General features: G+C 42.9%; 2 protein-coding genes across 2 annotated transcripts; one reads left to right on the forward strand and one right to left on the reverse strand.

The window, feature by feature from the left end:
• Window positions 1–551: 551 nt before the first annotated feature.
• Window positions 552–15,849, reverse strand: CHMP5 (charged multivesicular body protein 5). Its single transcript, XM_004765343.2, has 8 exons — window positions 15,662–15,849; window positions 14,815–14,919; window positions 13,405–13,451; window positions 10,166–10,259; window positions 9,960–10,031; window positions 5,941–6,049; window positions 3,502–3,614; window positions 552–1,257 (listed from the first exon to the last, which is right to left on the reverse strand). Exons 1-8 carry the CDS (start codon window positions 15,728–15,730, stop codon window positions 1,207–1,209), a joined length of 660 nt encoding a protein of 219 aa, XP_004765400.1. The 5' UTR covers window positions 15,731–15,849; the 3' UTR covers window positions 552–1,206.
• BAG1 (BAG cochaperone 1) lies at window positions 15,835–27,945 on the forward strand. The gene is made up of 8 exons (XM_045087868.1): window positions 15,835–15,909; window positions 16,017–16,608; window positions 18,040–18,168; window positions 20,521–20,603; window positions 22,827–22,940; window positions 25,305–25,412; window positions 26,347–26,409; window positions 26,906–27,945. The coding sequence occupies exons 1-8, from the start codon at window positions 15,835–15,837 to the stop codon at window positions 26,993–26,995; spliced, it is 1,254 nt and encodes a 417-aa protein (XP_044943803.1). The 3' UTR covers window positions 26,996–27,945.

Genomic DNA, 27,945 nt, shown 5'->3' on the forward strand with positions numbered 1-27,945 from the left:
GATCTCAGGGTCCTGGGATCGAGTCCCACATCAGGCTCTCTGCTGGGCAGGGAGCCTGCTTCCTCCTCTCTCTCTCTGCCTGCCTCTCTGCCTGCTTGTGATCTCTCTCTGTCAAGTAAATAAATAAAATCTTAAAAAAAAAAAAAAAGGAAAATCACAAAGAAGAGAAAATACACTCACAATCCTGTACTGTAAAAAAATCCATGTAGAAGTGGATTGTGTTTAAACCTGTGTTATTTAAGGGTCAACTGTACTCATGACCATAACCTCAATTATTCCTCATAAAAGCCCTCTGAGGTAAGCATGATTGTACTAATAAGAAAAAAGAAGTTTAACGAAGTGTGTAGGCTGCTTAGAAGTTATTAGATGGTAAATCAGGGCCCAGGCTTGGATTGTTCTTTGTTCCTTCCTCTGATGCTAACACTTAAACTTGATTACTATAGTGGAGTTTTTAGGTGAATCAACATTAAAACTATGAGTTAAGTTAAAACTTAACTATGTTAAGTTTTTTTCTAGAGGTTTTAGGCTGAAGTGATATTATTAAAATTATATCCTTTTGAAAAATATTTATTGAGTATAAATAAATGTCCTATACATTAAATATCAAGAAATAGTCATTATTGATTACAAGTCAGGCTGTAATACTGAGGGAACCACAGAATCAAAATATCCACTCATGATACAGTAGTGATAATTCCATTCCAATATCAGACATAGTAATGAATTACTCACAAGACACAACAAAACCCATCAAAAAAGGCTATCACTTTAACCAACCTATAATACCACAATAGAAAATGGTTTTGAATCATAGTATGAACCATCCTAAGAATCTCATCTTTGTCTTATCAATTTGTAAGGTCAGTTTGAGATTGTGGAGTTACACTATCCCAGGATTTAAAGATTCCCTTTCCTTGGTTTTATTTCAAATTATTATTAATAAATGAAAACAAGTCATACATAGTCACTGATACTTTTAAGTAAGTTAGTCTTTCGTAAGAGAAAGGAAATAAAATTTTAGTATGAAGAAAGCATCCCCCAAACAATGAATCTTTTAACGGAAAAAAATGAAAGAGCAATGTAATTAAACTTTCCTTTGAAGAAAGGAAAGAAACCTAAATCTGTTATGGTAAATTTGGAAAGATAAATATTTCCTAGTCCCACAATATGTGTTTATTTTACACGATGTACTTGAATGATGCAAGTCTATGAAGCAGGGATCTGTGGCAATCCAAATTCATCCACCAGGACTCCATCCTGTGAAAAGAAAGCAATGTTCAGTGCCACTGTTTTTCAACTGATAAAGCAAATGATTATGAATATTTAGTAGTCAAAACTCTTTTCTGAGTGTTTAACCAATGAACACCGAAATACCCCTAAGAAGATGAAAAAGCATTTTCATGAAAGGTAAAGGGGGAAGTATTAAACCAAGGAAAGACTGGACAAACTCAAAATGGGTGGTTGTTTGCAGGGTAAAGGAAGAGTGAGAGAGAAATAGACTTAAGAGTAAACCAAGGTGGGGCACCTGGGTGGCTCAGTTGGTTAAGCACCTGCCTTTGGCTCAGGTCATGATCCCAGGCCCTGCATCGGGCTCCTTGCTCAGCAGGGAGCCTGCTTCTCCCTCTCCCTCTGCCTGCTGTTCCCCTGCTTGTGTTCCCTCACTGTCTCTCCCTCAAATAAATAAAATCTTAAAAAAAAAAAAAAGGTAAACCTAGGAAGGGGAAGTAGGGGCTTGGAAGGTCTGGGAGGAAAGGCTGAGGAGTTAGTCCCTGCCTCCAGATTCCCGTTTTCACTCTGATTCCTAAAGTGAACCACTACCTTTTGTAGCTTTCCCAATCTTTAAGGGAGCAATGCCCTAGGACAGGCAGTTACTTCCATATCGTACTTTACTACAAACTTACAGGCAGTGAAACCACTATCAATTAAGAAATCACATCTCAACAGCACATTTAACTCCGGAATCTGTGACAAATAGAAGATGGAAATATAAATGATTGAAAAGGTTGAGTTGTGGTAGGTAGCATTAACAAAAATTATTTCAGATATGTTGAGAAAAAGCAACCTATGCTCCAGGAACCTTGAAATGTCAGAGGCAGGGGTGGGGTGGGGTAGAATGGCTGGTAGAGAAAGGTAAGATTACTCTAGACTCAAGAAGGGAGGAGTACAGCAGGAGAAGATGCACATTCATAAAAATTAGCTAGAAGGGACCTGAGAAACTACCTACTCTCTACCTTTTGCTCTACACATTTCATAGGTGGGAAAACTGATGAGGTTCAGACAGAAAACAAGAATTTCTAATTTGCTCCAAGTCAGGGCTCAGTTGGAGGCTGAGCACCTGACTTCTGGTTTCGGCTCAGGTCATGACATGATCTCAGGGTTGTCCAAGTCTGTGGTGAGGAGTCTGCTTCGGGATTCTCTCTCTCTTTGCACTGCCCCCACCCCCGCAACCCCGCTTTCTCTTTCAAATAAATAAATAAATAAATAAATAAGTTTATTATATATAAATATATAATATCCATATTCATATATATAAAATATCCATACAGTGAATATATTCACTGTGTGACTTGAGCACAAATATATATATATATATATATACAAAATATATATATATTATAATATATATAATATATTATATATATTTTGTGCTCCAAGTCACACAGTGAATAAAGGCAGAGCTGAGACTGGCTCTCACTCAAGGATTCTGTACACTCAGTGTGCACACTGGGAGATAATACAAACACAGGACAAATGGCAATAGAAAAAAATGACATTTATACCAGGAACTAAGATGGAATGAACAGGATTTCATAAGTAACAAAATTGTATCTGTTTATAATAATAACAACCATGAAGCTTTGGACAGGGCTTTCAGTTCGCCAAGTCCTTTTAATTATAAGGTCTAACTTGGGTCTATACAACAGTTATGTGAGATTATTATAATTATCTGCATTTTAGAGATACAAGGAACAGAAGAACTCAAAACAGTGATTTGCCAAGGCCTCACAGTCAGTCAGTCATGGGGCTGAGACTTAAACTCCGGTGTCCTGATTCTTTACCTTGTTAAATAAGAACCTTTCTACATTAAGTTTTATATTTAAATTCTTAATCCTCATATAAATTGAAATTTAAAAATTTCACCCTGCAACTAAGCAGTGTGTATGGAGAACAGACTCTCCTTGCCGTTGCCTAGCATGGTTCATGTGTTAGTGATATTCTTCCAGGAAACACGGTCTAAAACCTATAAATGGAACCCAGTGCAAACTCACAAGAGTAATTATGTTGATTATACAAATTGTTAATGTATAAAAACACTCCCGGGCCTCAGTGACACAATGTACACAGCCGGTCCGCAGTTTAATGCAAAGGGTCCCAAAATGATGACTGAGGACAGTCTTTCCTTGTTCTAACTTAAGACTACCTTGCAGATTCCCAGACTGGTGACCAAGCACAAACCCTTTACCTTTTTGCAGAGCTAACGGAAAGAGAAAAAGCTTTCACCTTATTCTTTGTGTCAGTGGGAACGCCTTCTGGAATTGCAGGTGCAGAAGCTGCTTCATCCAAGTAAGAGCTGTCTTCATCGGCCAGAAGCTCATCACCCAGGGCATCCAACTCTGAGATTGAAATAGTCAATATTTCAGTAAAATGTATACAAGAAAACTGGCAGCGAATGTTAAGAAAGTTAGCCAAATTATTTGCTATAAGATAAAAATTTCAAAACAAAGGGAAAAGGATTATTAATTTCTATTTTCAAAATAAAAGATGACTGGGGTGCCTGGATGGCTTAGTGGGTTAAAGCCTCTGCCTTTGGCTCAAGTCATGATCCCAGGGTCCTGGGATAGAGCCTGGCATCCAGCTCTCTGCTCAGCGGGGAGCCTGCTTCCCTTCCTTTCTTTCTGCCTACCTCTCTGCCTGCTTATGATCTCTGTCAAATAAATAAATAAAATCTTTAAAAAATAATAATAAAAATAAATAAATAAAAAATAAAAGATGACCATTATAAGAAACTTTCAAGGGAACTGATATGGTAAAATCTATGAGAAACAAAAATCAAAATAAAACAAACAAAACAACCATTCCCCACAGGTTTAAAGGTCCTAGTCTTCATGAGAAGATTCTATAGCTATCACTTGGCCAAATCAAATTAGAACATCTGGACAACAACAAATATATAAAATTCTCTCTCATTTATCAATGAACTTGAAGGAGGCAGTGAAAGGAGGCAAGAGATTGTTGTCTACTGATAACCATCATATGAAATCAGGCTTTAAAAACACGTCTACAGTAGGGGCGCCTGGGTGGCTCTGCCTTAGGCTCGGGTCATGATCCCGGGGTCCTGGGATTGAGCCCCATATCAGGCTCTCTGCTCAGCAGGGAGCCCGCTTCCTTGGCAACCCGCACCCCGCCGCCCCCCCATCTCTCTGCCTACTGTGATCTCTGTGTGTCAAATAAATAAATAAAATCTTAAAAAAAAAAAAAAAGAAAAGAAAAACACGTCTATAGTAAAGTGAGTTGGAAGTGACCAAGAGGAATGACAATACCAGACAGAGATTCATCAGGGCAAACTCAGGATGGAAAATAAAGAAATCAATGGGGAAAAAAAATACTGCAAAAACAGAATTGGGGAAGAGAAGGAATGGGGTGGGTGAACAAGGGGGGAGAGAGAGAGGAGGAGGAGGAAGAAGAAGAAAGGAAGAAGAAGGAGGAGGAGGAGGAGAACAACTGAGACACGGCAATCCTGTGACAGAAAATCAGTGTGAGGTGCTTTTGCCATCTACCTAGTTACTCATGCTGACACTGACATACATCCTTGACCTCCCCCTCCTTTCATATTCACTTTTCTGTTTCTGCTATTACCAACTTAGTCTTAACCACTATCATTTTTTCAGATTTTTAGTTACTTTTTAAATTCCAGTATAATTAACTGTTATATTACTTTCAGGTATACAATATAGTGATTCAACAATTCTACACATTACTCAGTGTAGTACTCAGTGCTCATCACAGGTAAGTATACTCTTAATCCCCTTCACCTATTTCTCCTATCCCCCCACCCACCCCTCTAGCACTTTGTTCTCTATAGTTAAAAGTCTGTTTCTTTGTTTCTTAAATTCCACATATAAGTGAAATTGTATATGTCTTTCTCTGTTGGACTTACTTCACTTATTTTCACTTACTTGGGCTGTTTCCATGTCTTGGCTATTAAAAATAATGCTGCTGTAGACATAGGGGTGTATGGATTTTTCCAAATCAGTGTTTTTGTTTTCTCCGGGTAAAGATTCCTCTCCCTGAGGCCACTCAACATCGCCTCCCATTTTTTTCCTGCTAATCCCTACTCATCCTCAGGACCATGCCTGTCTCCACTTCCAATCAGGTTAAATTCCCCAGCTATGTGCTCCACAGTACCCCATAATTCTCCTTCCCAACAGTTTGTGTTCTTGCTATGAATTACTTGAAACAAGCAGTTTCTTACCCTTGGCTAGAGAAGCTTCATGAATGCAGGGATCGTATCCGCTTTCTTCAACGTTAACCCCCTAGCACCTAACATAGTAACTAGCATTTGGTAGATGCACACTAAGTATTTGCCTGTGGCTATTTCTTGATCTGCTTTGCTGTTCTAAGGGAGAGGACTCTAATAAGAGGGAGAATAAAATCCAAAGAAAAATGGCAGGGAAAGGCAGTATTTAGATATCAAGAACCAGGTCAGCAGAGACCTTTGCCCCACCCTACTTCTGTAGCTTTTTCTTCCTGGAGTTGTTGGTGAGTCACGCAAATCTGACAGGCCTGCCTCCCAAGCTCTTTGCCCAGAGACTGTGCCATAAACTAACTCTCACAGAACCATCACAGGAATTTTCTCTAGCATTTGGGAAAAGGTCCCAGGAAGTCATTCCTTTCAGACTCTGAAACGTTTCCCCCCTAATTGCTTTTCCCACAACATACCTGCTTCCAGGTCATCTTCATCTAATTCTGGGGTGCCATAACTACGGCTCAGCGCTTCTTGGATTTCATTGGCATCTTCCATCATGTCTTCTAGCTGGTCTTGTAAATCCTTATAGAAATACATATGACAACTTTCATTTCTTTTTTTTTTTTTAAAGATTTTATTTATTTATTTAAGAGAGAGAAAGCACAGAGGGAGAGTGAGAGGTAGAAGCAGACTCCCTGCTCAGCAGGGAACCCGATGTGGGGCTCAATCCCAGGACCCTGGGACCATGAACTGAGCGGAAAGCAGCCGCTTAACTGACTGAGCCACCCAGGCGCCCCCTTCTGTTCATTTCTTACTATTTTCCTCTAACTATCCCTCCACCCTATTCTTTCCTCTGAATCTTAGAAACAATTTTTAAAAAGATAATGTGCATAAAATGCTGAGTACATATCAGTTCTTAATAATTATTACTTCCCTTCCCTTACTCCAGTCCTTGCCTACTGATTCTTTTTAGTCAACAATGGAGCACGTGTTCCTCTAAAGGATGGGTCTCAGTAACTCCTGAAAGTCCTTTCCAATTAAAAGTACACGAGAGCTTAATAAAAGCTCTATATAAAAAATCATAAAACTGAAGATTCCCCTAAAAATAACTGTGAATGCCAATAATCCACATAAACCTTTTTAAAAATTTTTTATTTATTTATTTGACACAGAGAGAGAAATCACAAGTAGGCAGAGAGGCAGGCAGAGAGAGGGGGGGAAGCAGGCTCCCCGCCAAGTAGAGAACCCGATGCAGGGCTTGATCCCAGGACCCTGAGACCACAATCTGAGCTGAAGGCAGAGGCTTAACCCACTGAGCCACCGAGGCACCCCTTTTTGCTAATAATCCTCCTTTTTTGGTAATAAAAATGTAAACTCAAAAAAAAAAAGAAAAAGAATTAAATTGGGGGACCTGGCTGGCTCAAAGAGCATGTGGGTCTTTGATCTTGGGGTTTTGGGTCTGAACACCACTCAGGTGTCTGAACACCAACCTAGGTATAGAGATGAGTACAAAAACATAAATAAACTTAAGAAAAATAATTAAATTGGTGCTCTTGTATTTGAATTTAAGGTGCCTCATGGAAATCCAAAGTCCTATTGCAAGAACAGATGCGTATCAGCACTTTGTCATTACAGAAAGTTTACCTAGAACGTTAACTCCAGCAACATCTACACTATCAACATGTTTCCAGTTTATGGAGAAAAGCAGGTAATAGAAACAAGCAAATTCATCTCAAGTCAGCTAAAGACTGACTACACTGTACAGGGGAAAAATACAGTAGTGGAAACAACTGGGTGGTACTAAAAGTTCTACTAAGCCTGGGCCCACCCTGGTTGGAGAAACAGAAATGGAATCAGGACAGGCTTGATATCAGAAACCAGGCTGGTGAAAATATCTGACTGAGAGCCTAAGTCATCTGTGAATGATCTACCCATGATTAATTGGAAGACTACAAGGCCAAAAATAATGTAAAGTCAGTCAGAGAAGTGCAACAACATAACATAGGGCAGCTAATATAATGGCTAGGAGCACAGACTCTGGAATCAGTCATATAAAAGCTCAAATTTTGCCTTACTTAATGAGAAATAAAGCCTAAGCCACAGTTTTCTCATCTGTAAAATGAGATTACTAATAGGCCTATGTCAGAGGGTTCTGTAAGGCTTTACTGCAGTAAATGTAAAACATAAGCACTTAATACTACATATCTTCCATTGTATTAAAGATATGCAGAGAGGAGCGCCTGGGTGGCTCAGTTGATTAAGCATCTGCCTTCAGCTCAGGTCATGATCCTGGGGTCAGTCCTGGGATTGAGCCCCATGTAGGGCTCCCTGCTCAGCAGGGAGTCTGCTTCTCCCTCTCTCTCTGCAGTTCCCCCTCTGCTTGTGCTCTTTCATGCTCTCTTGCTCACGCTCTCTCTCTCTCAAATAAATAAATAAACAAAATCTTAAAAAAAAAAAAAAAGGATATGCAGCGTAATAATGTGCTTGTCATAAACTTAAATTCCCACAGAAAGGGAACAGACTAGTGTTGATAATGCAGAAGTCCAAATAGGCACCCTTTATCCGAATATTTAGAGCAATGCAAAACATCTGAGAACTCCTCCTTGCCCCCAAATTGGAGGTTTGTTTTTTCCATTTAAAAGAAGACAAGACAGAAAATAAAATGAAAAACCCTTAAGAAAAAGAAAACAATATGCTTTTCTGTGTTTTCAAGTGCCAAACTACCACACTGTACGCATGTGACATTCTGCTGTATAGAGAAGCACCGGCTGAAACAAAACCACACAAAAGTGAAAACACAGAGTAAGCTAATCAAGTCAGTTTCTGCATGCTATCACACATCAGAACAAGTATCCTTGTGGACATGATTCCTCACAACAGACTCTGTGAAAGACACCCCCCACCCACACACACACATACACTTATCACACAAAGAATTAACAGGCAGTATTAGATAAGTAACATAAAAGTAGTATGAACAAACACAAGCAACAGACTTGATGTGCAGAAACTGAAAAACAGGGAGGCTAGAAACAGAGAACACGGGCAAAACCCAAAAACATGAGAATTATAAAATAATGAAAATGTTTTATAAAGTATTTTAGGAAAACAAATGAAATTCAAAAGGGATAGCCCATCCAACGACACACAAAGACAGACACACAGGCCCAAAGGGAGAGAGAAAGGAGCTCTCTACCTGCCATACGGGCAAATCTACGAGGAGACAGGAAAAGGATAATTAGATAGAGAACCAGACAGACAACTACAGATAAAAGATGGAGAGACGTTCAAAAATCCCAGAAAGACCACAATTTCTATCTTGCTGACATTAAATAGCTCTAATTAAAACATAAGGAACTGTATAAACAGAAAACAAAATTCAGTTTCATTATATTATTAAATAGTATTGTACAAATAAGACAAATGTACTTGTACACCAAGTACACCAAATGTACTTGGAACATGTCACTGAGCTAACTCCGTGTAAGCAGAGACTTGTGGAGGATTAGAGAAAGACAGCCATGGGCAGTCCAAGGCAGGGTGCTTGAAAAAAGTAAGACGGGAGGAATGCCCTCACTTCTAGATCTGCACTCTCGGAGACTACCTCTTCAGAGGCAGTAAAATGCCAGGAAGATAGTAAATAACCAACAAATACAACTTGAATCAGGTAGGAATGCTTTAGCTCCTTTAATAGTCTCTTTTTCATTTGTTCATCATCCATCAAAAACTTTCTGAGCACCAGCTATGGCCAGGCATTGTTCAAGGCATGACAGTGAACAAAATCAAGTCCCTGCCGTCATAAAAAGAGACACTCTACCAGAGTAGGGTGGTAAAGTAAAGACCACTACCATTCTGGCAGAAAGGCCTCTTCCCTCTGATCGGTCCCGCTCACTCCCTCTGCTATCCCTGCCTGCCATCTAGGCTGTCCACCTGACAGAGGTGAGGAGCTAAGTGCACTGGGCTCATCTCCCAGGTAAAGCATGATCTAAAAAGACATGTTAATTTTAAGAACATAATGGCATTATTATTAAATATCTAAAGAGAATTACTAGAAAAGGGAACTAGCTCTGCTCCAGGAACTGTGTCAAACACCTGACATATACATCTTCAATTTAATACATGTGACAATCCTGGGGGATGGGCAGCAACATCACTACTTTACAACTGAGGAAACAGACTCAAAATCATTAAGTGAATTAGAAGTAATGGGAAACTGGTAGTTTATTTACTGAGTGTCTATTATTTGCCAGGTATTGTGTGCATAGACACACTAGCTCATTTATTTCATTCTCATAATAACCATATGTGGCATTAGGATCCTTGTGTTAACAAGGAAACAGAGACATTTGGTACCCTTTCCCAAAGTTACTCTATTAGTAAATGGCAAGCCCAAGATTCAAATAGTCTTCTGTGTTATTTACATCACATACACATTCATTTAGACTCTTTCCAAACTCGTGTACATTCTTGCAGAAACCAGTATATAACTCACCTCAATCTGGTCGATTTTCACTTGCTTGTATGCTTTCTTCATTTCCTTTACTCCCAGTTTCATAGCATCAACCTAAAAAAAGATAAAAAAGAATAAAATGTCTTCAGAAGCCATGTGCGTGAAATTGTTTTTTAAATATTGTGGGAAAAAAAACAAAAGAGTAAGAAAATAAAATAAAATCATGGGAAAAAATGATATGGAAATACCGTGGTCTTGGTGTCCTTCAATGACTGGATGGTGTAATTGGCTTGTTCCATGTTAAATGACTGTTGGGCAAGATTGTCCCGCTGCTGCTCATACCTTTTTAGAATCAATTAGAATGGTAAATGTAAGAAAGATAGAAATCCTCAGGAAGAAAGTATCTCTAACACTAAATAGGAATTTTCTTTAAAAAAAAAACTTTAAAAAGTTAAATATACAGAAAAACTAGAAAAAACAATGCAATCACTCTAACACAAATATCATTTGATGTACCCTGGCAGTCTTTTGTCTTTGTATCTTAATTATGAGACTATTTTCCACTTAATATTGTAGCCTTTGCTGTTATCTATGTTACTATATAACTTCATTGTGTCTTAATGATGTTTCAAGTGATTTCCTATGATCAATCCGCAAAAGTGGAATTCTTGGGGCACAGGGTAAGATGATTTTTGTTTTATTTTTTATTTTTTTTAAAAGATGTTATTTATTTATTTGACAGAGAGATCACAAGTAGGCAGAGAGGCATGCAGAGAGAGAGGAGGAAGCAGGCTCCCTGCTGAGCAAAGAGCCTGATGCAAGGCTCGATCCCAGAACCCTGAGATCATGACCTGAGCTGAAGGCAGAGGCTTTAACCCACTGAGCCACCCAGGTGCCTTGATGATTTTTTTTTAAAGATTTTATTTATTCATTTGAGACAGAGAGATACAGAGAGAGAACAAGCAAGGGCAGAGGCAGATGGAAAGGGAGAAGCAGAACCCTCTGCTGAGCAGGGAGCGCATTGAGGGGATCAAACCCAGGACCCCGGAGATCATGACCCAAGCCAAAGGCAGACACTCAACTGAATGAACCACTCAGGTGCCCCAGGATAAGACAAGATTTAAGGCTTTTCATACATATAACTAAACCAGTTTTCCAGTAGACTGAAGTTCTTGAGGATAGGTATTATGTTTTATTAATCTTGTATCCATAATTCATCTGGCCTGATGTAATATGTGGTGCTCAAAAAAAAAAAATTTTTTTTTAAAGATTTTATTTATTTATTTGACAGAGAGATCACAAGTAGACAGAGAGGCAGGCAGAGGGAGAGGAACGGAAGCAGGCTCCCCGCTGAGTAGAGAGCCCGATGTGGGGCTCAATCCCAGGACCCTGAGATTATGACCTGAGTCGAAGGCAGAGGCCCTAACCCACTGAGCCACCCAGGCGCCCCTCAAAATGTTTTTTTAAAAATAGTTTTAGGGGTGCCTGGGTGGCTCAGTGGGTTAAAGCCTCTGCCTTCGGCTCAGGTCATGATCCTGGGGTCCTGGGATCGAGCCCCACGTTGGGCTCTCTGCTTAGCAGGAAGCCTGGTTCCCCCCCCACCCCCACCCCCGCCTGCCTCTCTGCCTGCTTGTGATCTCTGTCAAATAAATAAATAAACTCTTTAAAAATAAAATAAAATAAAGTTTTATATCAAAGTATGATATTACTCAAAAGATTATGTCAGTATGGTCTTTATATAATATTTGGAAACCATCTAACTATCCAACCAGAAGAAAATTGGTCAATTCACAGTGCAGGCAAATGGTAGTAGAACTATCACCACCCCATTAAAGCTTCCAAAGAATGTATAAAAGGAGAGAAATGCTCACGATATAATGTGAAGTGGAAAGGGACAACCTATATTTACACAGTACAATTTTTCTTCAAAAAAGCTATATGCACAGATTCCACGCATGCACAAGCTGAGAAAAGAAACTAAGAAATGGTTATTTCTGGTAGTAGGAATCTAGGTAAATGTTCTTTTCTTCTGTTCATGTTTATGTATTTTCCAAGCATCTATGATGAATATACATTCCTTTTGTTAAAAAAAGTTACTTAAGGGGCGCCTGGGTGGCTCAGTGGGTTAGAGCCTCTGCCTTCGGCTCAGGTCATGATCCCGGGGTCCTGGGATCGAGCCCCGCATCGGGCTGTCCGCTCCGCGGAGAGCCTGCTTCCTCCTCTCTCTCTCTCTGCCTGCCTCTCTGCCTACTTGTGATCTCTGTCTGTCAAATAAATAAATAAAATCTTTAAAAAAAAAAAAAAGTTACTTAAATATTGCAGTGCCACCTACTATGAAGAACAGTTTTACCATACTCTCACCATTATCAATTTCTTTTTCCAATTTTGTCTAATTTAGAAGGAGGAAGGTGGTTATCTGATAAAAACCCATTTTAAAAATAAAAATAGGGGCGCCTGGGTGGCTCAGTGGGTTAAGCCGCTGCCTTCGGCTCAGGTCATGATCTCAGGGTCCTGGGATCGAGTCCCGCATCGGGCTCTCTGCTCAGCAGGGAGCCTGCTTCCCTCTCTCTCTCTCTGCCTGCCTCTCCATCTACTTGTGATTTCTCTCTGTCAAATAAATAAATGGAATCTTTAAAATATATATATATAAATAAATAAATAAAAAATAAAAATAGGGGCATCTGGGTGGCTCAGTGGGTTAAAGCCTCTGCCTTTGGCTTGGGTCATGATCCCAGGGTCCTGGGATTGAGTCCCACATCAGGCTCTCTGCTCAGCAGGGAGCCTGATTCCCACCCCACCTCTGCCTGCCTCTCTGCCTATTCCTGATCTCTGGCTGTCAAATAAATAAAATCCTAAAATAAAATATAAATAAAAATAGAGATATCAACAACCTTTCTGGCTCCTTAAAAGCTGCTTACATCTGACCCCTGCAAACCTGCAGAAGGTCTCATCAGCTTACAGGGGTAAGCACCAAAGATGCGACTTGACTTCTGCTCAAACACTGAGACATAGTCACCTAAAATAAATTAAGGACCCTTAAATCTATTCTGGTTGGGAGGGAACAAGTATTCAGGATTCTCAATTTTACAGACAAACAAAAAGGTTATTGTAATTAAATAAATAATGGAAGAACCCTATAGATCTGGGCGGTTTAATACAGAAGCCACTAGCCACATATGGCTACTTAAAGTATTTATTAAACACTTTTCAAGTGCTCAAGGGCCACACGTGGCTAAGAGCTACTGTACTGAACAGCATAAATACTGAACATCTTTATCATAGCAAAAAGTTCTGGTTAGATGGACAGTGCTGCAACAAATAGTGCTGAACATGCAGGGGGAGAAAAACCCAGCTCACCAGATATATATATGAAATTTGCAACTAAATCAAGAATGCTTATAAAATAGTATGAAAAACTGAGGAATAAAAGACCATTTCCCTTTTAGTTAAACCTGCTGGAGGAAAGGACGTCACACTTATAACTTACATCCGCTTTTGCTTTAAAACCCTCAAGGCTTTCTGTTTGACCATATTCTGGGGAGAAAAACAGATTTTAATTAAAAGAAGTAAAAAACACACATATAGAAAAGAAATATCCCATATCCTTGGACTTACATATCTACTTTCTTCTTCAAAGTTGTAGACAGAATAGCTCCTGGACTCTTCTTCACCTCCCAAGCACAATCTTTAAGCCTCAGCTCGTCTTTGTCTTTGGATCCTACATCTCAGGGTACCGAACTGCACTCCCTTTAGTGCATAGTTGCTCCATGGTGACCCCTAATACTGCCTATTTGTACACCCACTTGCCTAAGGGAGATTCTCAACTTGGACATCTTGCTATCCACTCAAACACAACATGCCCCAAATCCTCAACTTGCTCTCACCAATATTAACAATGGTCCCACCAATCTTTCCCTTTTCTAGATTAAGAAGCTTTATATCAACCTTGTATTTCCTCTGTCTCTTCATGTAGCATTCTTGTTACTGATTTTCAGAACTCAATTGCAAACTGATTTTCTTGTCATTTTCCTGACTGCCACCATGGTTTAGGCTTTCATCTCAAGTCTAGATGAGCTTTCCTGCCTCTGGTCACTCTTCATTCTATCCAACTAAGATGGCTGAAAAAGCCTCTTGTCACTTCCCTTCCTATACTGTTTTATAAATCATTATTTGTCTCCTCCAGTGAAGAAGGAAAAGCAGGTATTATTTCACAAATGATAATAATATCAAGCACTTATTATTTATGAATGTTTCTATGTACCAGACACAGTGCTAGGTGGGTCACATGATTTACCTCATTTAATCTTCACATTATAAAGTAGGTGTTATCCCAATTTTACAGATCGGGAAATTGAGGTTCAATGACACTAAGTAACCTAGCTCAAATAGTTAATAAGTTACAGAGATGGGGAAAAAAAAGAAAGTAGTTATGTATCCACAGTCCATGCACTTAAGTATGGTAATCTCTGTTCCTACCTAATACAAGAGGAAAATAAGGTATTAAGTGATTTATGATGGCTACAGCTAGTAGACAGTGATGATATTAATAAAACACTGATCTCCAGAAGCCTAGTTCAGCAATTTTCCCAGCACGCCATTCCTTAACCAGCCTATTATACCCACCTAACCCGAGCAGCCTGGCAAACACACTGTTCTGAGATTGCTACCTTCTCCAAAGAATGTATTCATTCCCTGTACATGCTTCTGGACCAACTGTTAGAAAATTCTCTCCACCAGACTAAACCCCAGTCTTCCTTTCATATCAAGATGCAAACCCTCCTCCTTGAAGGATACACCTTCACATGTTTTCTCCTTAGCAGACTACTAGTGGGCCTTACTTTCAGAGGTGCTCAAATTAGAATACTGCAGCAACTTCTGCAGCTGCCGCCTACCTTACCTTGGCAGGACCCTCTCTCATCTTCTTGATCTGATCCTTATACTTCACAAGCTCAGCATCCAGTCGAGAAATCTTCTTGTCAATGGATTCTGCCCTGCTGTCCACCTTGAGGAAACAGAAGTAGTTAGGACAATACACTTAGATGAGAAGGGGCAGGAGAGGAAAGAAGGATGGGAAGGTGGTTCCCAACCAGGGGGAGATTACTAGTCAGAAACACAGAGAGGCTTTATAAACTATACTCCACTCCTCAGATGCTCATATTCTAGGGCCCCTTTCAAGTGTGCTTGAGCAGAAAAGAATTCAGGAACCACTGGGTTGAGGTGCCATTCTTCTACAGTCAGAGACTAGTCAGGCTGGGGACTCAACCAGGTGTGTGAAATGGACTAGGGCTGTAAATCTACTGCTGTTCGCTTAAATAAAGAGTGGTGGCTTAATGTGAGGGGCCAGAGTCCTGAATTTCCTGTTATTGAGATCCAGGATTGGAGTACGTATACGTTGACCTAGGATATCAAGTTGAGGATCTGGGCGAGGGATGAAGGACAAAAGGGGGGAAAGGGTCGGGCTGAACGAAATGGAAACGATGTGGGCCTATGGCTGGTTGGGGCAGGAGGAAAAAGCGAGTAACACGGCAGCGGGCCTCAGAGGGGTTTGGTTGCAAGCAGGGTTAGGGGGTTCCTGGTTTGTGGCGTCAGGAATGACCTGGGTAACAGGAACGAAGATAAGGTGGAGAGGCCCGAGGTGTCCGGAACCGAGAATGGAATGGACGAGTGGGAGCCTGGAACCAAGGGTGGGCGGGGTCGGGAGTGTCAGAGTCCCTGGGTCTAGTTATGGGTGGTCAAGTGCCCACCGTGCCAATGCAGTCAGTCAGGCTGGGCGGCGGAGCCTTGGGTTTCGCTTTTCCGAAGAATCGGTTCATCTTGGGCGGCCACGAAGAAAACCTAAACACTGAAGCAAACTAGAAACGGAAGCAGAGTCACCTCCGCCTCCTCCTTGACTTCCGGCCCCCCCTGCGCAAGCGCAATGTGCTTATTGGCGTTTCCCGACTCTTTTTCCGGGTTTTCAGCGCCGCCTTCCGGGGAAGCGGAGCCCAGGGAGGTTGGAGCTGGCGGACAGTCAGCAGGGGCGTGGCCTCGGTGAAGGGCGTGGGGCGGGGTTCCAGATGAGTGGGGCGGGGCCTCGGTTGAGTGGGTGGGGCCGGGGAGGCTTTGGCAGAATACAGCTGGGCCAGAGCCGAGCCTGCTCCGAGGGGCGGGGCCGATAGGCCGGGCGGCCGGGGCTGGCCGGGGCGGGCCGGGGCGGGCCGGGGCGGGCCGGGAGCCAGGCGGAGTTGCAACACGCCGAACTCAGCGCCCTCCGCTGGGTGGTCAACAAGCGCGGGTCTGGCGGAGCGCGGTGGCGCTCGGAGACCGCGAGGCGACCGGGGGCGGCTGGGTCCCCGGCGGCGCGGCCCCCGGCCGGGCCAGGAGCCGCGCCAGTCGGTGCCCCCGGCCGAGCGCGGTCCGCCTCGCTCTCAGCGAACATCCATCCGGAGTGCGGCCCGCGGACATGCCAGAACCACCAGGGGCGCCGCCGCCGGCGCTCGAAGGCCGCGGATGAAAAAAGTGCGGCCTCGCTCGGCCCGGAGCGAAGAGGTGCCCCGGAACGAAGAGGTGGACCGAAGTGAAGAGGTGGCCCAGAGCGAAGAAAAGGCCCGGAGCGAAGAGGCGACCCGGAGCGAAGAGGTGACCCAGAGCGAAGAGGTGACCCAGAGAGAGGAAATGGCGGCAGCCGGGCTCAGCGTGACCGTCACCCACAGTGAGCTCGGACGACCGGGTGGGCTCCGTGCCGGGTGGGCGCGATGCTAGTCTACCAGAGCCCGACGGGGGTCTGTGGGTTTGGCCACGTGTCCTCTAGAAAGATATGCTCTTGTATTGGCCCTGGTGTTCGGAAGTGTGGGATCTTGTTTGTATTTGAGACCGGCTTTTGTGCGGGTCTTATATCAGCACACTTGTCCAGTGGCCACTATATTTTGACTCAGGCCATTTGTTTTATCCTCTGTGTCCGTACTTCATGTCATCGTCTTGGTTGTATGCGTTAGTGTGTGCCTGAGCAGTTTTTGTGGATCTTTGTATCAGGATTGTATTTGGTCGTGTCATGTATGACTGCTCTGTGTCTGGACACCTATGTGTGTGCGGAGCCTAAACTCAAGTCCGTTGTTTGAGTGGGCTGTGGGTCCAAGCATACGCTCTGGGCACCCTCTGGGTCTGTCTAATGTTGGACTTGACATCGATCTAAACAAAGTCAGTTTTCTCAAGAGCTCTTCAGGACTAGCGGAGACCCGGAGACCCGAGGGCCTCAGAATCTGAAGACCAGCATTCTAGATCCTTCAGTTTTGAGTAACCTTGGGATGTCTCCTTTCGAGGCTTCTAGTTTCTTCCCTGTGAAGTAGAGTTGGTAGCACCTGTCCCACTAACTGCATGTGACTCTTGTGCAGGCTCAAGGCTTGGCATAAGCTCTGGGCATGGGCTATCTCCTCACTGTCCACATACCTGGAAAAGAATTGACACTTCTGGTCCAAAAAAGTTTTTTGCTGTTTGAGTTTACTCACTCGTTGTCTATTTACTGAGCACCAACCATGTATGTGCCCAGATGTGCCCAGTGGGAGAGACTTGGTTGGAGGAATCCCTTACTCATTACAGCAAAGGAGACAACATTACAGAGTACAAGGCAGTTAGGCCACAGGAAGCAGATGGCTTCTGATGAAAAACATGGCCTTAGGAATCAGATCTGAAGTCAGGTTTTTACTCCTCAGTTGAGTCTCCAGGGGCAGGTCTTAACGGATATATGGGGGTTCTGAGAATTAAGTTAGATAATGTTTGATATATATATTAAATATTAAATATATAATATAATATTTATATTTATATAAATATTATATAATATATTATATATATATAGTTAGATAATGTTTGAAATGAGCCTGTCAGTCCTTTATGCATGTTAAGTGCTTAAAATGCTAGCTGATATCACTAAATTGTTAGTTGTTATTATAGAGGAAACAAAAATTCTTGGACAGGTCACCAGATGAAGCTGGGAAGATTGGGGGTGGGGGGGTGGGTCAGGCTGTTTGGAGTAGGTGGCAAATGAACTGGGCCTTGAAGGCTGGGTAAATAAATATAATAGTGTCAGTCTGTAATGGTTTATGTGAAAGAATTTTCTTCATTGAACACTCTTCTCTCTCCCCAGGCAATGAGAAGCACGATCTTCATGTTACCCCGCAACAGGGCTGTAGTGAGCCAGTTGTCCAAGACCTGGCCCAGGTTGTTGAAGAGGCCACAGGAGTCCCACTGCCTTTTCAGAAACTTATATTTAAGGGTAGGCATTTCTCTTTCAGCTTTGAGTCCTTATGGCTAGAGGGCCTGTTTAAAACTATTTAACCTTCTATAATGATAACTCTTAGTTTTTAAACTGGGATAATTTTTTTTTTTTTTTTTTTTAAGATTTTTATTTATTTGTTTGACAGACAGAGATCACAAGTAGGCAGAGGGGCAGGCAGAAAAGGCGAGGGGAGCAGGTTCCTTGCTGAGCAGAGAGCCCAGTGTGGGGCTTGATCCCAGGACCCTGGGATCATGACCTGAGCCGAAGGCAGAGGCTTTAACCCAGGGTTAAACCCTTTAACCCAACTGAGCCACCCAGGCCCCCCCTAAACTGGGATAATTCTTACTTGCTTGTTTATCCATACATTCCTTCAACACATTTTATTGAGAACCTACTATGTACAGGACACTTTCAAACACTTGAACAGGTGTTAGAGTTGAAGTCCCGTGAGGATGGCAGAAATCTTACCATTTTGGGTAAAAGCACATGGGTAGTCTTCCCTGGTTAAGTTAGATCCTCTTCCCATCATATATGCATATGGCATTTTCTATCACACTTTTGCATAATTTGTATTGAAATTACTATTAAATAATTGTTTTCAGGGGCACCTGCGTGGTTCAGTGGGTTAAAGCCTCTGCCTTCAGCTCAGGTCATGATCCCAGGGTCCTGAGATCTAGCCCCACATCGGGCTCTCTGCTTAGCAGAGAGCCTGCTTCCCTTCCTCTCTCTCTGCCTGCCTCTCTGCCTACTTGTGATCCCTGTCTGTCAAATAAATAAAATCTTTTAAAAAAATAATAATTGTTTTCATAGTTGCTGAACATATTATTTCTCTGTTAGAATAACTAACTCTTTAAGGGAAGATACTCCTGTGTCCAGTGCTCAGCATAGTGCTGACACAGAGAAGATGTTGAACAAACTTACCAGGGGTGGATGTGGCAAGCCCAGTGGATGATGCTGATTTCTACTAGGACCCACTCCCTTTCTATCTCCATTCTTTCTTCCCATTCCCCTGGGAACTCATTATGGTATCTGATGGGGCCAAATTTATCCCATTTGGTGCCAGTTATAAAGGATTTAGTGAAGGGGGTGGAGAGGCGTCTGGGTGGCTCAATCAGTTAAGCATCTACCTTCCACTTATATCATGGTCCCAGGGTCCTGGGATCGAGTGCGCATCTGGGCTCCCAGCTCAGAGGAAGCCTGCTGCTTCTTCCTCTCCCTCTGCCTTCTCTCTGCTCATGCTCTTTCTCTCTCTCAAATAAATAAAATCTTTTAAAAAAGAATTTAGAGATGGGAAGCATTTTTATTTATTTATATTTATAGTGCAACTCCTTGTGTTTTCTTTCTTTCTTTTTTAAGACTTTATTTATTTGACAGACAGAAGTCACAAGTAGGCAGAGAGGCAGGGGGAGAAAGCAGGCTCCCTGCTGAGCTGAGCGTGATGTGGTGCTTGATCCCAGGACCCTGGGATCATGACCTGAGCGGAAGGCAGAGGCTTTAACCCACTGAGCCACCCAGGCACCCCTTATGCTTTCTTTTAAAAACTCTTTTATTATGGAATTATAAAAGACAGTAGAAACCATGTTTCAGAATAGAGGAAGGCACAAAGAAGAAAATGTTTTCCTGGATAAAAACCCTCATCACGGGGCACCTGGGTGGCTCAGTGGTTTGGGCTGCTGCCTTCGGCTCGGGTCATGATCTCAGGGTCCTGGGATCGAGCCCCGCCTCGGGCTCTCTGCTCCGCGGGAAGCCTGCTTCCCTCTCTCTCTCTCTCTCTCTCTGCCTGCCTCTCTTCCTACTTGTGATCTCTGTCTGTCAAATAAATAAAATCTTTAAAAAAAAAAAAAAACCCTCATCACATTTCAGGATATTTCTGTTCATTTGTACAGGCATCCTGAGTGTGGGTTTGTGTGTGTGTGTGTAGTTGATAAACTGAGATTATATTGACTATACAATTTTTATAACATTTTTCTAATAAAACTGAGCCATCAACATTTATTATGGCATTGAAGTTTCCTGAAAAAATTAGCTTTAATGCCTACAAAGTCTTCTGTTGTACTGATGTATAGTTAATTAGCCCCTGTTCCTAAATGTTTGTCTCTTTCTAGTTTCTCACTATTATGATTAAGCTTGCATTGAAAATTATAACACTTACTATGCAGGCATGTATTCGGTTATTTGTTTAGGAGAAAATCTGAAGTGAAACTATTGGATCAAGATACCTGTGGAAAAGATTATACCAATTTATCCTCTTCTCATTAGTGAACACACTTGTCTATTTCCTGTAACCTTGGTGGAATCTATTTTCAGTGTTGTACAGTTATTACCACTTGGCATATCTTCTCTTTTCAGGAAAATCTCTGAAGGAGATGGAGAAGCCACTGTCAGCACTCGGAATACAAAATGGTTGCCGAGTCATGTTGATTGGGAAGAAGGTAAATTGTTTTTTCTACCAGAATACTCCAGAACCAAATGACTAAGGTCTTCTTCTTCTTCTTCTTTTTTTTTTTTTTTAAAGATTTTATTTATTTATTTATTTATTTATTTATTTATTTATTTGTCAGAGAGAGCCCGCTAGCACAGGCAGACAGAGTGGCAGGCTGAGGCAGAGGGAGAAGCAGGCTCCCTGCCGAGCAAGGAGCCAAATGTGGGACTCCATCCCAGGATGCTGGGATCATGACCTGAGCCTAAGGCAGCCACCCAACCAACTGAGCCACCCAGGCGTCCCTGACTAAGGTCTTCTATGCATATTTCTATTTAGAAGGCCTAATTGGGGACCCACATTCTACATTAGTGAAATAGCTCTCTCTAAACAGATGTAGTTCCATTTATTTGATGTGGCCAGGTTTGTTATTCTCATGCCCTCTGGCTCCTGTTGGTTATGGCTTTTGCTCTGGGAATCATGAACAGTTATGCCACGTCAGTAACATAGCTTTTATGTTGGTGGTGGATCTCAATCTGGTTAAAATGGTGCCTGAGTCAGGTCTTACTCACATGGAGGGGATTTGCAAGAGAAACTTCTATTGAAATAAATCCTCTGCAAATTTCATGAATCTCTCTTCCTTTAAACACCCTTTCCACTAAAATCTTCCACAAGGGAACACCCTCTTTGACTAGAAAGAAAAGTTCAGACTAAAGAACCAAGGGAGGAAGAGGTGCCTGGTGGCACAGTCAGTAAAGTGTCTGCCATCATCTTGTCATGATCTAGGGTCCTGGGATTGAGCCCTACATTGGACTGCCTGTTCTGCAGGGAGCCTGCTTCTCCCACTCCCTCTGCCTGCTGCTCTTTCTGTCTGTGTTTGCTCCTCTGTCAAATACAAAATACAACACAAAATCTTTAAGAGAAGAAAAAAGAGCCAAGGGAGGAAACCAGTCAGTTGGTGAGGACAGTAGCCCCTGGGGTGATGAGAGAGGGTTATGGCCAGCTCTGCATTGTGACACATTGAAACTGCTGGTCATAGGAAGTTTCCTTACTTTGAGTAGGTGGCTGATTCAGCGTGGAGAGGGGACATAGATTAGCAACGTGAAGGCAAAGAAAATCTAGTCCAGCCACAGAACAGCCAGGAGTCTGGCACTCAGGATTTGACCACAAAGAAGAATGTGAACAGTTTGGGGTAGTGTGAACCAGGAAGCTGCTGGCCCTGACTACCTTTTGTTTAGATGAGAGAAGGGGAAGTGTTCTAGATTTCTTGCTCAAGGGTCAGGGAAAATAGTTCTGGGTAATGGGCAGAACCTAAGGGTTGAGTCCAAAGAAATTATAGAACCCCTAATTGGAGTTGCCCTGGGGTATGTGAAGCCAAGTCTGATTCAGATCTCAGTTTCACCTCTTTTGGGATGTGTGACCTTACCTTACTTTATATTAAAGCTCAGTTTCATCATCTAAAGCCCTATCTTCCTCACTAGCTTATAGTAAGGCTTAAAACAATAGTACAGATAAAGTGTTTAGTATAGTGGAGGGAATGCCCAACGAAGGTATTCATCATTATCATTGTCTTATTAAATGGGAGAGCTCACGGGCTCCTGGGTGGCTCAGTGGGTTAAGCCGCTGCCTTCGGCTCAGGTCATGATCTCAGGGTCCTGGGATCAAGTCCCACATCGGGCTCTCTGCTCAGCAGGGAGCCTGCTTCCTCCTCTCTCTCTCTCTCTGCCTGCGTCTCTGCCTACTTGTGATCTCTCTCTGTCAAATAAATAAATAAAATCATTAAAACAAACAAATAAATAAATAAATAAATGGGAGAGCTCAGCTGGTGGGTGACACTAAGGAATTCATTTAAAGGAATGGTAGGATTCCACCTGTCTCACGGTTCTGGACTCCTCACAGGTGTTCACTGTTATCTGTTCCTCTGGAGGCTTCAGTCTGGCCTCAGCTGCCCCAGCCACAGGTTGACTGACTCTGGCACTTGGTTTGGCTCCTTTCTCTCAACCCAAGCTGTCTGGGTCCTTGCAGAATGTTTACTTAGTGTTTTCACTCTAGACTAGAGTGTTTGTAGGTAGGAAACCTCCATGTGTAAACCCTCCAGCTTGCTTTCCAAGGAGCAGCAGAGTTAAGGTTATTTTTTTCTAGGTGAGTGGTTTAGCCCAGTTATGGTCAGATTTATTTTTTCCTTTCCAGTTAGAAGCCACTATTCTTGACTTCATTTTATTCTTTAACATTTTAGAACAGTCCAGAGGAAGAGGCTGAACTAAAGAAGTTGAAAGGTTTGGAGAAGTCTGTGGAGAAGATAGCTGACCAACTGCAAGAGTTGAACAAAGAGCTTACTGGAATCCAACAGGTCACTGTCTGGGGAGATACAAATGTGTGGTTGTGAGGGCAGGCTTTCTAGTTTCCCTGGGCTCAGATCCTGGCTTTACCCTTTCTACTACTGTGGGCAAATTTGCCAGGTCTCAAGTTCCTTAAAAGGGAAAAATGATGGTACCTCCTCTCAGGGTTGGTGTGAGGATTAAATGATGCAGCTCAAGGGGCACCTGGCTGGCTCAGTTGGTAGAACATGTGACTCTTGATCTTAGGGTCGTGAGTTCAAGCCCCACTTTGGGCATAGAGCTTATTTAAAAAAACAAAAAAACTGTAGTTTGAGTCTGATGCATACTAAGTGCTTTAGAAGTGTTCTTGTCATTGCTGTTTTCAAACCCCAGCCAGCATCCATTTGTGCTCCTAGGAGAGCACCTGCCATTCCAGGGTCACATACTGTCTGAAACAGAACAGGTAGCTTTTCTCAGGCCCAGCTGTTAGAATGTGTTTAGCAAGACAAAGAACATTTAAGGTCCAAGTTGAGTTTGATCTTAGCAGGGAAGGCGGGGGGGTCATCCTGTTCAATTCCTTGTATTAGAGAAGGGGTACTAAAACTAAGGGGTGCCTGGATAGCTCAGTCAGTTGAGTGGCTGCCTTCTGCTCAGGTCATGATCCCGGAGTCCTGGGATCGAGCCCCACATTGGGTTCCTTGCTCGTGGAAAGCCTGCTTCTCCTTCTCCGTGCCTGCTGTTCCTCCTGCTTGTGCTCTCTGTCAAATAGGTAGATGAAATCTTTTTTTTTTTTTCTTTTAAGGATTTTATTTATTTATTTGACAGAGACACAGCCAGAGAAGGCTGTGGGAGAGGGAGAAGCAGAGGGAGTGGGAGAGGGAGAAGCAGGCTTCCTGCCAAGCAGAGAGCCGGATATGGGGCTCGATCCCAGCACCCTGGGATCATGACCTGGGTTGAAGGCAGAGGCTTAACAAGTGAGCCACCCAGGCCCCCCAGTAGATGAAATCTTAAAAAAAAAAAACACCACCAAAAAACTAAGTAAGGATTGTGAACTGGCCCCAAACCAAGTATTTTTTTCTCCTCTCACTTTATAATGTTAATAGATGTAGGTTTCTGTTTTAATTACAAAAGTAATACATGGCGGTTGTATAACTTTTAGGTAAACATATGGGCACTAATACCTATAAGGTCCTGACTCAAAAGATAACCAGTACTGAAGACTGGAATATGTTTTTGCATCTTAAAAAATTTGATACAGTGTTATGTATACTTTGTAAATTGTTCTTTTATTGGATAAAAAAATTGAGCATTTTCTTGTCATTGAAAATTATCATTCTTGGGGTGCCTGGGTGGCTCAGTCGGTTGAGCATCTGCCTTCGGCTCAGCTCATGATCCAGGGGTCCTGGGATAGAGCCCTGCATCAGCCTTCCTGCTCAGTGAGGTGTCTGCTTCTCCTTCTGCCCACCCCCCTGCTTATGCTTGCTTGCTCTCGCTCTCTCTCTCTCTTTCAAATAAATAAAATCTTTTTTAAAAAATTGTACTCTCTGAAACTTGGATAGTAATGTTAATGTATCATGGTTTACCTAACCAGTTCTCTATTGTTTATCACCGAATGTTATTTTACCATTATGCATTAATGCTTATCTGAACATCCTTGAACATAAATCTTTTTTGACCATTTCTGATTATTTTGGGGGGGGTAGAATAAATTCTTTGACTTGGAATTGCTGGCTAATGTTTAAAGCTTTTACTACATGTGGTCAAATCTATATCTTTGATAAACATCCTCAGAGATCCTGGCTGTCTACCCATTGTCACCACCTAACTGTTCACTAGGCCAAGCAATGTGAATAAATGGGAAGATAGTTTAATAAAAACAGTGTAAATGCTGCCAGTTGTTACCACATGTCCGTGTCAGGAATTACATTAAGAGTCTGCTTATGTTTGTCTTTATCCTCATAGTAATCCTCTGGGGTGTGTGTATCATAATCTTCATTTTAAAAATAAGGACATTAAGGCTCAGATGGGTTAAGCAACTTGCTAACGGTCACAAGCCAGTAAATGGCAGTTAGAATTCAAGACTGGGCCTGTCAGACTCTACACCCTGCATTCTTAATGTCTGCCTCTTAGGTGTGGGTATACTTTGGTGACTGGAGCTTCACCAGAGCCAGGCGTCAGGAAGCATTAGCAGCCCCAGTGGGCCGCGGGAGCTAGAGTGGCCTGCAGCCTATTGTGGTGCATGGGGTGGCTCTGTTTTCTCCAAAAGAGGAAGTTGCAAGTCTGAGGTCTGGCCCAAACTATTGGGGGAATGTGGGTGGCTGCTTCATCAGTGCTTCAGCCTGGAGTTTTCTGTCAGCCTCAGGAAACCCTTGCAATAATGCATTATTCCTGCACAGGGTTTCCTGGCCAAGGATTTGCAAGCTGAAGCCCTCTGCAAACTTGATAGGAGAGTAAAAGCCACTATCGAGCAATTTATGAAAATCTTGGAAGAGATTGACACACTGGTAAGTACATATTTCAACCAGGAACTAGTTTGCTTTGACTGTGTTTCAGTCAGTTTCACTCTTTCATTAATGCACTCTTATTTTCTGAGCGTACTGGGCGCCTGCTGTGTGACAGACACTGCCCAGCCCTTGCTGGGTACACAGAAAGACAAGATCGTTCCTGATTTTTAGGCACTCATATCCCACCAATGTAGGGCTTTTGTCATTTTTATTTATGTGTGCTAAAAGCATCTAATCCTCACAAAGTTGGGACCCAAATGGATGGTGATTTTCTAGGGCTTCATGCTACTCATGTGACCGGTACCCCACTGGGCTCATTACCTGAACAGAAGTGAGTCAGACCCGCTCTTGTGAGACTGTTGAGAGTCATCGACTCACATGTTCCCTGTTATAGAATGGCAGTAATGATATTTCTAGCCCGCTGCCTCATTTTTTAAAAAAACTTTTATTTATTTTTGAGAGAGAGGGAGCACAAATAGGAGTGGGTGGCAGAGGGAGAAGAAGACTCCCCACTGAGTAGGGAGCTCTATGTGCGACTCAATCCCAGGACACTGGGATCATGACCTGAGCTGAAACCACCTGAGCCACCCAAGTGCCCTGATGCCTCATTTTTGAGGGTGAATTACTCTGCCTGGGATTCTGAGGGAGTGCGGGCGATTATAAAGAAGATCAGGGAGCTCATGACGTGGCCAGGACATAGTACCTGTACATAGGGAAAGGACATAGTCCATGTTATACATCAGTTTCCATGGCCCAGACCCTGAGAACAAAGGATAGGGGTAAGAGCCATGGTAACGGCCACATAGGATACAGATCAAGGAAAATCATTCCTGAACATGCACATCTCATTCATTTTGGTGGACTGTGGGTATTCTGTCGTGTTGTTATGTCACTTTCATTGAGATGATTTATGTGTCAACTTATTCTTCCACAGATTCTGCCGGAAAATTTCAAAGACAGTAGACTGAAAAGGAAGGGTTTGGTGAAAAGGGTTCAGGTGAGTTGTGTGGTGAAGCATTACAAAGTTTAATGTCTTGGTGTGTGTGTTTATCTATTCAGAGAAGGATACGGTAAAGGTGTGCTATGTGGTATGGACTTTCTTTTGATTGTGATTTTGTGAGCCCAGAACATAAGAGAAGAGCTCCTTTCATGTCCCTGTAATTACATTTGGATATAAACTCACTGGGGAGGAAGATCAGTGGAGAACAGTTATGATGCCACATTACATAATTCCAGGAGGCACTAATGTGAATACTGTTCCCTGAAACTGTGTAGTATAGTGGCAAGGCTTCCTGTCCTCACCACCCTTCTGGTGGGTTGTTGTCAGAAGCCCTGCTCCTATGCTGTGCTCTGCCTCCCCCGCCTTACCTGGGAGCTCAGGCTAGCTCCATCCCTCCCCGCGGGTTCCCCATAATGGTTGAGCAAAGAGCCTCCCATGGGCAGGGAGAGGTTAGCCCCAGGTGGTCCCTCACTGTTCTGCACTCGTGTTTTAGGCATTCCTAGCTGAGTGTGACACAGTGGAACAGAACATCTGCCAGGAGACAGAGCGGCTACAGTCCATGAACTTGGCCCTGGCCGAGTGAGGTGAGGCGAAATGAGGCGGGGCTGCCTGAAGAAATTGCCACCAGCTCTGCCCTCTCTGGGACAGAAGTGACCTGATTTCTCCAGGGCTGCTGGGGACAGTTGGCCGCTTTGCAGTTTTCCTGCACCTACCATGTTCCCGATGAACAAGTATTCTCTACAGTCTGCAGTGGAGCTCCTGTCTTGTTTTCTCATTCTCTCTCCATGTGGCTGTGCCGTCCAGCAGCCCACCTTGTCTGGGGGAACCTCTCCTGCCCATCTTGCCAATTCTTTCAACCTTGGGGTGCTTTCCTTGGGCTGGGGAGACCTCTCATTTGTGTTGGAGTAATTCCTGTAGGCCACCCCTGTCTTCAGATTCATGAGGCCTTTTTGCCCTTATGATTCCGTAGCCTGTTGATGTAACCCAGAATCACCAGGAGGTTACATCTAGGGAGTGGCTCAGAATAGGTAATTTGGCTCACAGGGTGGTCCAGGTATCCCTCATTGTAACCAAATTCTAGAACAGGTGGCTGGGTTGTTGGTTCATAGACCTTGACCTCACTTCCCAGTGACCCTGCCCAGCCACAGGCCACGAGACCTCAGGCCCATTCCTGGGGTTGGGCTTGTATCGATGTGTGGACTTCCTTGTGCTTAAGTAAATCTTTAGAAGGTTAGAACCTAGTAATGACCAAAGCTCTGCTTAAAACCAGGTCACAAGTACAGAGTGGGGGGGACAGAGAAAGGAACCACAGTGAGGCAGGTGGTGAAGGCAACCATAAATTTCTAAGGCGTACCTCAAAGGCATTTCTGTTCACTGTACCCTTCTGAGGTCATTGTTTCCTTTAAGGCTGTTACTGTTTGTTTTGTGGCCCCCTCCACTCTTACAACATTGTTTTTAAAAAGCAGTTTATGTATCATCAGCAAACAAAAGAATGTTTAAACGTTTTTTGATTAAATAGGAGAAGCAAAAGCC

Source organism: Mustela putorius, unplaced genomic scaffold (genome assembly GCF_011764305.1).
Source record: "Mustela putorius furo isolate JIRA1106 unplaced genomic scaffold, ASM1176430v1.1 tig00001584_pilon_pilon_pilon, whole genome shotgun sequence".
Lineage (NCBI taxonomy): Eukaryota > Metazoa > Chordata > Mammalia > Carnivora > Mustelidae > Mustela > Mustela putorius.